Source organism: Synchiropus splendidus, chromosome 3 (assembly GCF_027744825.2).
Source record: "Synchiropus splendidus isolate RoL2022-P1 chromosome 3, RoL_Sspl_1.0, whole genome shotgun sequence".
NCBI classification, from domain to species: domain Eukaryota; kingdom Metazoa; phylum Chordata; class Actinopteri; order Syngnathiformes; family Callionymidae; genus Synchiropus; species Synchiropus splendidus.
Genome location: NC_071336.1, coordinates 16087364 through 16102967, shown reverse-complemented (window position 1 = coordinate 16102967; position 15604 = coordinate 16087364). Strand labels below are relative to the sequence as shown.

Below are 15604 nucleotides of genomic sequence, written 5' to 3'. Positions count from 1 at the left end.
TGTGCTCGGGTCTGCCCAAGGTCCGCCTCCTTGTTGGCCTTGGCCTGTTTCGATATCATGAAACATTTTGTTTTGGTGCTCCACTATTTGTGGCGTCTGTCAGTGTACACGTCACACCGCCCGGTACGGCCGAGCAAGGACAACCGGTCGGTTTGCATTGAGATGAGAAGAGGGAAACAGGTCACGCGTGTGAAGAGCAGACTCTAACAACACCTGAACGAACTGCAAGGTAACTTCAAAATAAAATTGAAATGGCGACAGCTGTTCTATAGGCTAAATCCTAAAAACCCAGCAAACTACAATAACGACACAGTATTTTAGTGCATAAAAAATGCGTTTTTACAAAAACAATTTTCAAAACAGTTAAGTCGACCAATATTTGTTATTATTTTCCAGCCGAATGCAGACGCCCTCAACGATCGCTCACTGAGCATGCGCAGTTTATTTGCCTTATTTTGAAACCCCGGTTGTCAAGTTTCTTCTTTTTTACATGCACGCTTGACGCAGGTGCGTGAATTTTGGAACGTGAAAATCACGACAACTTTTCGGACATTACGGATGATGAGGGGTCGAACAAATACGGTAGGTCTTGAATTCGTCGTCCTGCGCTATAAGTGCAATTTCTGATGTTCATGTTGGTCAGGGGGACGAGGAGGCTGCGACTTTTGATGCGTCTGGAGAGAGACGAGCAGTGAGTCACTTTTTAAGTTAGTCATCCTGTCTGTCTGTCTGTCTGTCTCAAATGTATTTCAACTCAATATATAGTCACCTCATGTAAAGCACGGCAAATAGCTATCTTGTGTGTCCCTTTTTCTCAGCAACCTGTCAACTATTGTTGATTTTTTTTCACCAAAACAAATGAGAACAAACAAAAAAGCAAACAACAAGATAAAGCTTTAGTGTGGAAGTAAGTACAGTGAATTGTTGAGTTTGACCTGGTATCACGAAATGTGCTTCCATTGAAATAGTAAATGCAAAGTAAATAGAAAATGAAAACAAAGGGACACATTAGATTTAAAAGGGACATGTCTTATGGTTGAATTACAATGGTTATTTCCCTCTTCAATTACGGTGTCTTGGTCTTCCCAGAGTATCGAAGTGATTCAGAGTCTGCTGAAGAAAGTGTCCCAGAGCCCCTTTCATGATCAATATTCAGTAAGTGGTCCGTGTTGTTCTGTTCTCAGACTCTGGTGTCATCTGGTACAAGTGTATCCACTCAGAGTGTTTCTCAGGTTGGTCATTTGAATGACCTCAGTATGCATACGCAAGAAAACAGCCGGTTGTTACTGTAATGGACGGTTCGCTGGAAGTCTAACCAGGATGTTGCATTGAACATTGACTTTGACTTGTATCCAGAATGGAGAGCTGCTCGCCGACTGTCCAGCTGGAGATGTAGAGAGCAGCAACCAGACACTCTTCAGTGAGGTAGGGGCCTTTGTTGTGAGCGTACCAACAGAAGTCAACAAAAAAGAAACGTTATGAATATTTGCATTTGAACTTCTGTTTCAGAATCTGAAAATGGAAGCGAGCCATTGTCACACGTCTGGAGTCCAGGTGACGTCCCCACCCTTGCACTGCTTTTGTTTGCTCGACATGCAGTAAGAGTTGTTTGGCGACATGATGTATTCTTCTGCAGATGTACGCCCTGGATGACTTTGCATAATGCAAGTTGTCTGTTTTTATTCAACATTTTGTTCTGAAGAGTTTTCTTACCATGCACTTTCAAAAGGAAAAAAAAATCTGAAGGAAAATGTGTTTGTTGTCACACTGTTGAAGACCCAACCTTGGTTTAATTTTCTATATTCTGTGACCATCAGCACAAGGTTTGCATTTAGTTATAATGAAACAGGTTTTATAACAGCTGAGGTGGTTAACTTCCCTTGTTCAGCTGGTCATGGAGCGATATAGCTATACTGGGGTGCAACTTTATTTAAAAATATATCCAAATAATTAGAGTTTCATATTTAATGAATCGCGATTAATCACAGTTAAACATTTGACACAGAATTTGTTTTTACATTTGCGCCATGGTGCGCCACATCACATTGTATAATGTGGAGCACCTGGAACTGGTGCGTTGAAAAAATGTCCCCTGTGGAAGTTTATATTAATATGTTTAATCTGCATTATTGGATTTCTCCGCCAACGTACCTGTGATGTTTTACTGCTTGTTCAGAAAAGAGTGCAAAAACAGTCACTTTATTTTCGGAATATATCCACTCTTAACTAACCAATGGGAAATGTCCTGTCTGCTTCTTAAGTTTTTACGTCTCAAAATGGTTCTCAACAATTAAGCAATCATAACATACAATGAATCTCCAGTCCAAGTGTATAATTACATAATTCAAACGAATGACCAAAGTAATGATGCCTTTCGTTAGTCATACATTACAGGTTACAGGGTTGTAGTGCCTTGCACAACATGAAACGAGTGTTTGAGTCATCAACAGAAAATGACAATGTAAAAATGCCTTAATCTTTTGAATTGAAATCAGAATGTCAGTGTCTTATTGACTTCACATCTGTTTTTTTCTTGACATGTTAATCAGGCTGAACTTTGTTGAACGATTTCGACATTCCCCCCCAGTAAACATCTGGCTTCTTGTGACATTTTGCTGCTGGATGACCATGAGTTCCCAGCTTCAGCTATTCTTAGACTCCAATTTCCAAAAGTCACTCACTGGTCTGCTCTTTCGCTGTGCTGGTTTTCAGGATGGAGTCAGTGGTGGTTTGTCCAGATCAAATCCCATTTATGCCTATTATTTGGTATGTATTATTTATGCCAATGAGCCACGATTTTAAGATTTTTCTTTGGCAAATACACTTGATTCTTATACTTTTGTCCTAAGGAATCGGGTTACAACAACCAGGGGAGAGAAGACGTGTCGGTCTCATCAGAAAAGGCAACCTCCGACTCAATCTTTTCTTCGCATGAATTCCAACAATCTCCCACTGATCCTCAAGCAGCAAGCAGGACCTTGGAAAATGGTTCTAGTGAACACCCAAAAGATCCTTTCTGGACTCCCACTCCAGTTCCCAGATTGCCGAAAAAACCTGCTCTAAACAACAGCTTAACAAAGGAAACGCATCATGATGTCACCCTGGGCACCCCAGACCATGAGAACCTGTCGAAGAGCCTCACCTCTGACTCGATCAACAGAGATGTGGGGGATATTTTTCATGCTCCGAAAGACGAGGGAAAGGCTCCTCAGTCGGACTCTTCAAACAGCTACGTGAACCCGTTTCAGAGTTCTTCGAACATGAGTGATGACCTTTTCCAAATTCCTGAGCCAAGAGTTAAAACTTTGTCTATGGATGTTCAGGAAGTATTCTCACCCTCCTCCTCACATTCAGTTGACCCTTTCCCAAGTCCAATAACAAGGAATTTGCTTTCGGATTTCAGTAGTTTGGATGACTCCGCTGATGCTAAAGAACCTGAACTGATCCAGAGGCCTTTAAGCATGTTTTTACAATCCCCTCCATCAAAGACCGTGGAAAAAAGCAGTGCATTTGATACGCCCAGTACTGATGTTCCAAATGGAATCCTGTTGACGACTCCGGATGGGAGGACTTACGACAGTCCTCAAGAGAGTCCTGTGCTCAGGCCAAGAAACCTGTCTGCATCTCCCAGCAGCTCTCCGAATGAGATGGAGCATGTATGTACTGGCTTTGAAACATTCAGCAAAGATTTTATTTGCCACCATCTTTTCGTCTTTAAGGTGCCGACATTCAAGCGTCCTCCGAGACCCCTCCCCCGAACCAGACTACGCAAGCCAGATAAACCACCCCAACCCAAGGATGTATGTCGGCCATTTTGACTTGTCTCTTGCAGAATGTGTTTCCTGGAGTGTCTCTGGTTTCTCTCCAGATGGAAGCAGACGCAGTTGCGCCAAAAGCCTCACCCAAGCTCGCTATTAGGCCACTCCCAAAACCACCCATTCGCCTCAAACAAAAATCCCCGGTTTGTAATTTTCTTGACCCAATTAGCCACTGCGACAAAACTACGTGACACATGTTCCCTTGGTTATTCAGAGTGAAGTAGCCAAAGGCTTAATTGTGTTTTGTTTTGCAGCAAATGAAACCAGTGGACCCAGCGAACTTTGTCGTCTTTGAGGACATTCTGCTGATCGGGCAGGTGTGTGAGGCAGGAGGGTTTAAAAGGGTCAGGAGAAAAGGCCCTTCTCTACCTCTCAGATCAAACGCTTTGATGTGGCGGATTCTTGAAATCAGATCATCGACCTGTTGTGCTGTGATTGGTCCGAAGTTAGACCTGCTTTGTTTTTCACCGTGAATGTGGCTGATATCAGAGATGTGTGTATTCAGCCTAGTGCATCCTAGTTCACCACACTCGATGCGCCTCATGTAGATCAGATGATGATGAATTATTCCGCCGCCATGTGTCCATCATCACAGGCAGTTGCGTAAAGGAGGTAGAGACACACACACCTTTATGTTTAAATGTTTTGTGGGACCACTCGTTGCCATGATGCTTTCCCCAGCCTCTCACCCTAAACCTAACCATCCAAAACAAATGGCTAACAAACAAAAATTCAATTGTAATGACCCAGTTGAAGTTTTATTGCAGCTTAACCTTGTGGGGAGACATCACAAATAGGAAAAGGTCCCCACAAGTAGGTGTGTTTCCAAGAATTGGTCCCAAGTATAGCTATACAAGGACTTACACACGTAATGCAGACGCGAAGACGATAAAGCAATGCAGAGAACATAAACACTGCTGTCTCCTTGCTCATGATTATAGGTTTTGTACGTGAGTCTTAGCACTCCTGAAGCACGATGGTGATGTCATCAGCCCACCTCTTTCTGTCCATGTTCTTCCTAAAGAGTTTTCATGTGAGAGATGAAGGTTACCTCCTGGCCAATCACAGCAGAGTGGGCGTGGTTGTGGAGAACAAGATTTCAGATCGTGCGAAATGAAGCACTTTTTTATGGGCAGGGCTTGTGCACAATTTCTACATGTACTTGCGTATGTAAACGTTTCAAAATATTGAGGTTTCTTCAAATTGGGCGCCAGTATCATTTAGAAAATTAAATCCGCAGGATAGGTCACTTTTAATAAATGAGGGGATGTAATCTAGTTTCCTGGCAATGATAGGTCAGCACAAAGTCAATGTTCTGAATACAATAATAATTTCTATATTCTGCAATACTCAGGGCAGATGCGCCCAATTTGATGAGGTGGAATAGTTTTTCACTTTAGTTGAAATTAAATGCAATATCATTTTCATGTCTCCAGATTTAACAAAACTAGACAATTCTTCAGCAAGTGATAAATATTCCTTTTATAACTGACCTGCATATTTCATGAAAAACTAATGAGCAGCGACATTACATTAACAGTTGTCTCATTCAAAGTAAGATAAACGGCTTTGATCAACGGATAACTGAAAACCTACTTAGTTATTGGACAGAAATGTGAGAATACTTGCCATTGTTTGAATGTTTCTTTTGCAGGAACACTGTGTGGAGGACTGGCCAGATGATAGTCCCCAACTACAGCCCGATTTCAAACCAGTAAGAACTCGGTGTCAGCATGTTTGTTCGTGACTCACGTGTGACCCAAGTGTTGGTCTCTTCATTCCTCAGGGTGGGACTTTGAGATTAAGACGAGAATCTTTGTTGGTAAGATGACGTTTTTCAATTGGTGTTTTTAGTCACCGACATTTGGAGGCTAAAATGACTCTTGACTAGATGAAGACTGAGTCGGATGGAGCAAGTGGGGAAGATCAGAATGGCCAGTGGAGCCACGGCAAGGTATTGTCGAACACTATAAACTATATTGATATTTTTGTGTTTGCAAATAAATGTTTGGCTCTTGCAGAAAAAAGACAAGTTCAGGGTCTCTACGTTCTCAAGGAGAGGCTCAAAGGTACATCCACTTCATGTGTGTTTAATGCTGTGCAGAGGTTTGTTGAAACTGTCTGTGTGCTCTCACCACAGCAGGATAAATTCTCTGAAGACATGAAGCAACACAAGAGTCAGACTTTACCTCTTCCACGGAAATCATCTAAGGTTTGAACTGATACTCGTTACGAAAGACCTTCTGATCCAAATGGCAAATGGCAGCTCAAATACAAAAGTATATTTGTAAACCAGTTAAACTCGCCGAATGATTTCAACCAGGACGTGAGTATGTTGTTTATTTCCTGAAGTCTTGTGCCACCATGCAGGCGTTTATCATCCTGTGAACTAAAAGCAAAATAGTTTTTCTTTTTAATCAAGATTTCTCATTGCTGAAACAGTGTAAGTACAGAGATCATTGCCTATCTAAGAGTTAAGTGTATAACTGTATGTTCTTGCTGTGGAAAGCAAGATGATGTCATTCAACTTTTTGAGGCATACAATGAAAGGTACAGTTAAGTGAGTGTATCGAGACCACCATCTAATGGAGTTGTACTTTGTATTCTGGTGCAATACTAATATCTACATGAAGTTTTGAAATGTTTGCACAAAGGAAAACATCACAACACATCTCTGTCATCGTGTCATGTGATTAAATTAACATTTCTCATCCCTGAAAAACTTGTAATGACGCCACTTGTTCTCTCTCTTATAAATCTCTGATCTAACTTGACCATTTCCTTTCACAGGAGTATTTTCCAGATTACTCGGCAGAGAAGCAAGAAGATGACCATTTAGGTTATGCTGACTACAAGGTAAATTCACTGTTGCTCTTGAGCTCTATGACCTCCACAGGTATTTGATGTGTTTTGTGTGGTTCATAGAAAACTCCACTGAAAACAAAAGTGAACCAGCTTCTCAGACGAGCATCAACGGTCTCCTCTGCTTTCGACGCTAAACTCATTAACAAAAAAAAAGTAAGTTAAAATGGAAGTATTGTCACTGTCAATTAATATAAAACAGACTCACTAACTAAGCGGCGTTATTCTTCAGGGCTCTATGGCAGACGACAGCACTGGTGATGAAGAGAGTGGTGGACGACATGATGAGACCGACGACCACGGATCTGTACGCAGAATGAATGAATTACATGGTCTCGTCAGTGTGCAACCAATGTCTTTTTGCAGAAGAAGAAAAAGAGAATGAACATCAAGTTCATCCCGCAGAGAGGATTTACTATCTCCATGGAGAAGGACAAGAAGCCTATGGGTGCAGAAGGATACACGCCGCGCAAGGTGACATATGTTCACAACTGCCAGCCTTTGTTTATACAGATTTGCTTTTGCTTTTGTTTGGATTAAAGCACAATTTACATTTTCAAAAGACAGATTTGTGTGAAGAGACTGACTGAACTATCTCTCAAGCGGAATTAATGCCTGCGTAGAAATGATTTTGTTGACCAACATTTTGCTTGAAACAGGATTCTGGGATGGATGATGACCTCATGAAACCCCCGTACGTAGATCCTGGATCACATGGGTCCGTGGATGATTTGGAAGCTGAAGACTGCAAGCCTGTGAGTTCTGCTTCGCTTTCATAATCTCTCTCACCACTTTGGTTGGTGTGTACTTGTGGATTGTAAAGGCAAAGTGTATTCAAAATAATGCAAAAAACAAATTTGTCTTTAATATCGATTGTCTCAGCTCTGTTGTCATGAGAGCATTTGGCAGCTGTTTGGGTCGATGCTGATCTTTCTGTTCTAAAACACCTTATTTGTTGAGCAGAAGAGATCACCGATGAAAAAGCTGCTGCATCGCGGTCATCGCTCTTCAAAGGCAAGTGTTTATTTGATTAATATGTTTGAATATCATATCTTAGCTTATGCTCACATGTATCAATGATCATCAGGAAGACATGCTGGACGACTGTCCCAAAAAGGGTAGCTTCTCTGCAGAGGAGTTGGATGAAGAAGAGCAGAATGGGATGGACAATTTGGTATTTGGTATTATTTTCTAACTTTGTGTAACATTGTACAGCCTCATTTTGTGACTATTGTGTAAGGTAGTGTGGTTTGTATCACTGTTACTTCACAAGGAATTGTTTTTTTCACCAGGGTGATTATTATTATGATGATGATGAAGATGAGGAGGAAGATTCGATAAAAGGCTGCAGGAGCCCCAGGGAGGCCTACGACTATGAGGTGGATGAATTGGGAATCACCAAGCAGGTAAAGTGCTTGCTGTGTAGCTGTGAGGTGCCGCAGCGCTCAGTTGCAATGATCACATTCAGTGTGAATTGAATTGGATGGAAATGAAAGACGGCCTTGGAGTTAGACCTCAACTTAAGTATTTAAAATAATCCCAGTTTTCTCCTTGGCACCTTTTTCAACAGAAGAAACCATCCAAACTCAAAGTCTTCAGAAAGAACAAGTCGAAAGTAAGAAGTCATTTGTGTAATCCACTTGTAACTGAAATAAAATCATTGGGTGATTCTTCTCTTCAGAGTAAACGTCCAAAGGAGCAGTATGACCTTCCTCCAGGAGCTCCGCCTGGCCTGTCTGAGGCTGCCAAGGTCTGTGAGTTCTGATGACTGACTCCAGTCTGATCTAAACAAGTAGACATATTGTGCTGATTTTAAAAATCGACTTGCCTGATGAGCGTGAGTGGAACATTTATGAAGATATAGTATACTGGCTCTGTAGTGGATGAAAAACAAACAAACAAAAAGCCTGATCCATTTGTACAAGCAAAGTTGTAACCTGAGGGATTGCTGAACTCATTTAACTCAGCCTGGTGAGGTGCCTGATAAATACTGCGTATTTTTCTGGAGTTAAGATTTAACCTCTGACTCGCATTGCTTGTTACATCTGTTATATAAGCTTCCTTTAAATGCCTTATTGTTGTTTTAGGTTATCATCATGATCTATGTGAATAGCATGTGACTTCTGATGTCGCAACAAACCAGTTTTGAAGATCATATCTGCTATCGGTATGACTACTCATGCGTCTGAACACGTTTTTTTTTGTTTTGTTTTGCCAAAGTATGTTGAACTATTGCAGTTTTTGACTTTAGACTCTTACACTTCAGATATCAGTTTTATCTGAAAAGTTTCAAGTAAAACACAAACAATGCTCTTGTTTTGCTCAACTTCATTCATAGCTCTCCAAATCTCTGCTCACAATCACGACAGGTCAACTCACCGATGCATTTTGAGACAGTCAATGTCGCTATAGGTTTTTTTTGGGAGAATTGACTAATTTTTTGTGCTTTCTTGCCATTTGTTGCTTCCACTCCCCTGTATAGTTGGCTTTCTACACCCGGGTCACCCAGGTCTAGCCACCATTTATTAGTCAATAATACCTATAGCTGCCTTTTAGTCAACTTCAGTGTTCAAATTAATAATGACTGAATGTCTGAAATTGAGTCAGTTGGGTGTCAAAATATATAGTGCCACCCGAGAAGTATCCAGGACTGAAATTGGGTTTGGTTTAAATTATGTTTAATTTGATTACAATGGCATTATTTTTCCTTCACCTTGAAGGTGAAGGTGAGGCATTATTTTTCATTTTTGATTTTTAAAATAGATTAGATTAGATGGCCTTTATTAGTCCCACAGCATTTGGACCCAGCATAGCACAGTAATAAGCATTGGTGGAAGAAGTGCTATAAAATACTTGAGTAAAAGTTGGACAAAACTAACCAAAATCTGATCTGGTTACGGTTCTTTTTCGGGCTTGTACTTGTGTAAAAGGAAATTTCAGTTGTAGCAGATGTGTGGACGTCCTCACCTTTGCACGCTATCACATTTCTGCATTAGACTTGGTGAGCACATGAAACATTTGAATTTGAGTTGGATTAACACAACTTATTGCAGCATGTGCTTCAGCTAAATCCACTACGAAGACTATGATGTAAATGCATTACCTCTCGCCACTTGAAACTACGAGATCATTCAACTGCTGCTGCTAATTTGAAACCTCAGAAACCAAGTATCAGAACAGCGCTTGAAAGCCTGTGCTTTGCCTTTATGATTAGTACATGGCCTCAAAAAACGTTTATGAATATTGTCAGGCGGTGTTAACTCCTTGTTGCAAGTTTGATGCTGTGCGACATCGTCCAACAGAAAACATTAGTTTGTTTAACCAGTTCTTTATTTAATCCTTTTATAGCATCCACATTTGAATCTGTCAACAGTTGCCAGCTTTTTCTGAAGATCCTGAAAAAATACATTTCTACTGATCTTAAAAGAAACACTGAATCAGAGTCTCAGCTCTGATGTCATTGTTGGGTTTGGGTTTCTTGTTTTAGAAATGGATTCAAAGAGAGCATATTTGGCCAGTCTCTTGGATTCTACACCCACTGCTGGACCTGGTTTCATTTTCTCAGAACTCTGCAATAACGGAGCAACAAGAGTCAATAACTTCAGCATTTGCAGATGTCAGAAGTAGACGTCAGAAGAGTTGGAAAATGCAGGACAGGGCCCATTTAAGTCAAACCAGTGTTGAAGTCATTGTTGCTATGACATTTGACAAATTTGGAGACAAACAGACAGATTGACTTGACAGTCTGAAGCTCAGAGCGTCAACTTTAAGGTGAGGAATAAACAAATACAAACATTTCTTGCTGTTTAATTCATGTATTGCCTGATTCTGATTTTGTTTACGTTCAGCGAATGGCAGCCATATAGTTTCACAATGCAGGCTCAAAGAGATACTGTGTTGATTTTTTGTGTGATGTGACTGGGTTGAGCACTGATCTGGTTCTTTTCCAAAAGTTATTTTCCACTCTTTGGTTTCTTTGTTCTGGCCGATTCTTCCTGTATGGGACACATTCCTCTCACAAGTGAGTCACTGGCCTGACGACATAGCAGACATATCTCCTCTGGCACACCAGCTACAAGATCTGTTTTTTTCTATTTAACTGAGACAATGCTAGTCTTAATTAAAAAGCAAAAAACACATGCACACACACAAACACAAACATACACTGCAAACAAACCATATACCAATATAAACAAAACTATAAACGGGCAAAGTCGAACAGAGCAAACGGGGACCACTGGCCTTTAAAGTAGTTTAAAACATACAAATGCATGTGCTGGGACACCACATTAATGTGGTTGAATGTGAATATTCACAAATGTTTAAAAATGTGTTGTTGTCAGCTGCCATGTTCTGACTCTCCCGTCGGCTTTTTGAGCTCAATAAAGTGTTGCCTTGGATCTGGCCAGTTTAAATGGGACTGTGCCTCTCTGATGTGATTCAGGCGGAGTGGATGGCTGCTCAGATGGACGAGCGCGCCATGGCAGGTCTGGAGGATGAAGACGCTGACGGGGTGCGTAGCTTAACGTCACCTGCGAATCGTAAAAAGGCTTCACATCAATAACCTCAAGGCTGAAACGTCGCCTTTTTTATTCGCAGGACACTGACAGTCTGATGGAGTGGTGGTACAAAGTGGAACGTGAGCGAGAGCACAGTGGCTTTAAGGAAACTGGCCTCCCTTTAACACACCTTTTATTGTTCCAGAATGGGACGAGGTGCCGTCGGACGACGAGAACAAAATGTTACAGGAGGACGAGTCCAAGTATGTTTGTGTCATGTCTGTCATCCAAAAAGCAGAAGGAATTTACTGGTGTGGTTACAATATGTTTGTGTGCTTTTGTGGAATTATTTCAATGGATTTATTCCATATATAGACATATATGATCTGATGCATCTGTCATGAGTTTCTTGTTTTAAACTATCATATCTGAGTTTTTTCTTAAAAATTCATTTCTGTTTTGTTTCTTGATGACTGGCACTATAAATGGGTTTGTTGTTTTGTTATGAATGTATTTGTTAATTCCCGGACTATTGAGCACACCTCCTTATTAATAGAGGGAATCATTTAACTATTTAAGAAGGAAACTGATTCTGTGCATGGTGCCGCTAAGACCGGCTGTAGAGGCAGATCTCCGGAAACACCAGAGCCGTGGTGCTGTCATTTCATTTGTCTGATTTGACAAGGCCCTCCTTGGTGCCTTCAAGCTTGTTTCCCTGTGTGTTATCCATTTATTAGCTGCATCGCTGTTGAAGCCACAGGGTTTGGAACATGTGAAAAAATGAGCGACTTATACTCTGGAAATTATGGTAACTGCTTTTTGCAATGTCGTATTACTACTGTATTTCACGATACCCAGTTATTGATTGTTGGACACATGATAGTTATTCGAGATTCAACCTGGATAATGGCTGTTTAACCTTGAGTCAGATGAATGAATGAATCTTTTCACTGTGCCTAGGTCCTTCACCATTTTGGCAGACAAAGTGGACCGTGGCTTGCGTGTCTTCAACAAGGTGTTCACCGAGCGAGCCGAGCTCCTCTGGCAGTACATCATCTCTCTTCACGCCATCGCTGATGATATCAGCACCTTCCACAAGAAGGCAAAGATCGCCAACATCACGGGTGGGACGACCACCGCTGTCGGAGGTGTGACCGCCATCGCTGGCCTCGCTCTGGCGCCTGTCACCATGGGGGTGTCCCTGGTCGTGACGGCTGTCGGTTTGGGGGTCGCAACCGCTGGAGGGATAGCGTCTGCCTCCGCCACCATCTCTGATAACGTCAACAACATGCATGATCGGAAAAAGGTCAGTTTCACTTCACGTGTTTTTTTGATACCAATTGCAGATTTTTTGAAAGCGAGAACAGGATGGTACTGATTTTTGCTAATTGTTTTTTCACACACAATAATAATTTTTAATTGAATTAGTCATACGAACCTATTATATTCAATAATACGCTTTATAGAAAACAATGCAACTTTTCAAGCAAAATAAATGACAATATAAAGGCAATGTGTTTATATGTGTTTCTAAACTTCACTTGTTAAATACCAGAATGTTGCCTTATAACCAGACAGGCCGCTCCTCTTTTTATCAACTACATGTTCAGGGAATGAGTATCTGGGGTCCAAGTGCGCTATTAGCTGCTAAAAGCTTGTCCGCTCATCCAAACTCCATTAGCATGGGTTTTGCCTGAGGTATGCTCCCGTTACCTTAGCTTTTGCTCCGTTAGACTCTTGGTAGCGCTTGAATTTGGTGCAGTGATTTGATGCAAAGAGTTTAACTCCATAACGCTGTGGATACACATGAACTACTATTTGGTTTTCCTTGACGGAAAAGTATTGCTGAATGACTGTCATCGTGGCTCGCTGTCTGTGTCTGCAAGTGGCTCTGCAGCACCACAACATGCCGTGCAGTTTTCCAGAGAAATGCCTGATTTGGTTTGTCATTTTTACACTGTCTTATACATTTTTGGGGGTAATAACTTTGCTCATCATGGATCATGTATCGTAAAAGAAAAACGGACATTTTTCATTTGATGAACAATCTCGATGACGTCATACTGCACATGCCCACATTGGCGCCGATAAATCGGCCGTCGATAGGTGCAGCCCTTGTTCTTTGTTCTTGAAAATGAGTGTTACATCACCAGTTTTTATTGAACCATTATGATTATTGTTTTCATGTCTTTCAAGTCAGCAATTTCACTCTGGACCCAATAATTTGGTTTTGGGGTGTGACGTTGACACAAACTCATGACTCACTTAATGTTTCATTTTCACCAAGCACGACTGACTGTCTTGTCTCAAGGTGGAGTCTTTGCTGCTGGAGTACGAAGAGAACCTGCAGGATGTTGCCAAGATCCTGCGCTTCGTCAACCACGGCATGTACAAGCTGCGCGGCCACCCTTTCCTGCGCTCGGGCACTCAGCACTACTCGCAGGACTGGGACGTCCGCAGGGCCGTCCAGATGATCAGCATGGCAGACTCACCTGTGATGCGGGCCACTGAAATAACAGACGAGGCCTTGTCCACCCTGCAGGGACTCTTCCAAGGCATGGACAAGTACTTCATCAAGGACTCTCGTGAGCTGAAGAAAGGCTGCAAGAAGGAGATCGTGGCTCAGATAAAGGAGTTGGCCAGTGTGCTCAACGACGCAATAGTGGAGCTCAACGGCCTCAGAGAAGAGCTGCAGGACGCCTTTGGAGCGATGTGATCAAGAAAAATGTGTCGGAGACTACTGCCCTCTGCTGGTTGAACTCGCGAAATGACTGCGTGATGTTGCTTTTTTTTAAGCTTTCCCTAGTTTCAGTGACCTTTGTGTTGCAGTGAAGAGCTAAAGCGGGTTGTTTGTGGTTGAATTTTGCAGAATAAGCGGAAGATTGTACATTAGATTTGAGTCACACTCATGAACATTTACGTGAATGCACAGTTTTTATTAATGTACAGGTTGGTGAAATGAAGTCCAAATCGACATATATCACACAGGATGGAGGCTCCACGGTGTAGAGGACAATGGGGAAAAAAATATCCTTCCATTTTAATGATATATTTAAATGAAGTTAATCATGTTATAGCGCATAAATGCATATAATACTTTATTTTTCTGACATTACATGTATGTAAAGTAAATTATTTTAATGCTTCATTTGTGGGATATAAAAATAAACTGTACATTAATTAAATGGCAAAGTGTTCTTACATTTATTTTTATGCTGAAATGATTAGTTGAAGGAGCTTAGTGTTTATGTGACAGTCTCAATCACAGGACAACATAAAAATAACAGTGCAAAATTAATTTCTTCTCAAATCCAGTTGTACTTGTGAAAATTTATTTTGTTTTGTTCTTTATGTACTACATACATTTTCATACAAAAAACAATGTTGATGATTATAAATGGAGTGTCTGTCATGTATATGTGGTTAGTTGGTGCCTCTGTATCTTTGGTGGTGAACAGCATGGGGTGCATTCAGTCGATCAATATCTGTTAATGGTAACGGGGCTAAAGACATGTTCAGGCTCGGGTGCCTCTCATGTGGATTGTAACACAGATAATGGGTATATTCTGGTGAAGGGGCTGATCTGTTCATTAACTCCACAGTCACGTTCCTCATCATTTTGGGTGAATATGTTCAGTACAACTTTCAACATGGGGTCATGACTAAAGAGAGGACAAAGGAGCCAGTTGTGTTTCTCTGGCACACTTAGACCAAGGATATTTTTTATCAACATTTTCAATAATTTATGCGACGTTTAAATTGTTTTATTACACTGTACTTACTGTATAAATGAAAACATGTGATGTTTGCATTTTTTAATCTAAAACACAGCATCTACTTTTCCTGTCCTGTATTGAATGTGTGTATAAAGTCGTTGGTAATCGATTAAATGTTGTATATTTTTCATGAATAAATCAAGCAAGCATTTGATATGAAAATGTAGTGGTCATCCAACGTCAGACTTGATGGTGCTGGTGTGGGCTTCTCCGGAGTGGTTTGTTTTCACAGTCCAAAAATCCTTCGGAAGTTAACTCTTCATTCTGAACTGTCCGCATGTGTGTGAGTGCTGGTTAGTCTGCACACATTCTCTCATAAATCGCTACAGTCGTTGCTGATGTCAGCGAGTCTCCCAACAATATCATCACATAAACCACTGAAACTGAAGTTTCAGGTTTCAAATCCTCTGGAAAGGAGTAGTTGTGCAAGTTTTTTTTTTTTTCTAACGTAGTAAAGATAGCAGCTTCACTGGAAATTCATACAGCCGGGACACAAGAGGGGCTAAAACCGTTATTTTATTGCTAGTGCTATTTTTAAAATCATTTCTACTCGGGGAACTTACTGTTCATCCTTTTAGCTTTGTTATAGTGCCCTCTAGTGTTTGAGCACCAGTTTTGCTACATTTTCGCTGCACTGAAAATATGAATA

General features: G+C 41.1%; 1 protein-coding gene across 4 annotated transcripts; it reads left to right on the top strand.

Moving 5' to 3' along the window:
• The first annotated feature begins 188 nt into the window (after nucleotides 1-188).
• LOC128756510 (uncharacterized) lies at nucleotides 189-15104 on the top strand. Of its 4 annotated transcripts, XM_053861096.1 has the most exons (31): nucleotides 189-229; nucleotides 508-582; nucleotides 644-691; nucleotides 1090-1155; nucleotides 1357-1425; nucleotides 1510-1554; nucleotides 2713-2766; nucleotides 2850-3656; nucleotides 3720-3800; nucleotides 3869-3961; nucleotides 4073-4135; nucleotides 5473-5532; nucleotides 5605-5640; nucleotides 5710-5772; nucleotides 5840-5887; nucleotides 5959-6030; nucleotides 6609-6674; nucleotides 6744-6836; nucleotides 6913-6987; nucleotides 7047-7154; nucleotides 7340-7435; nucleotides 7644-7694; nucleotides 7768-7854; nucleotides 7973-8086; nucleotides 8251-8295; nucleotides 8362-8430; nucleotides 11125-11193; nucleotides 11280-11319; nucleotides 11385-11442; nucleotides 12140-12485; nucleotides 13491-15104. In XM_053861096.1, the coding sequence occupies exons 2-31, from the start codon at nucleotides 559-561 to the stop codon at nucleotides 13893-13895; spliced, it is 3351 nt and encodes a 1116-aa protein (XP_053717071.1). In that variant the 5' UTR covers nucleotides 189-229; nucleotides 508-558; the 3' UTR covers nucleotides 13896-15104. The 4 variants fall into 4 exon arrangements, with proteins under 4 accessions (XP_053717071.1, XP_053717072.1, XP_053717070.1 ...); XM_053861097.1 differs by lacking the exon at nucleotides 189-229 and having other exon boundaries at nucleotides 484-582; nucleotides 5962-6030; XM_053861095.1 differs by lacking the exon at nucleotides 189-229 and having other exon boundaries at nucleotides 485-582.
• The last annotated feature ends 500 nt before the right edge of the window (nucleotides 15105-15604 follow it).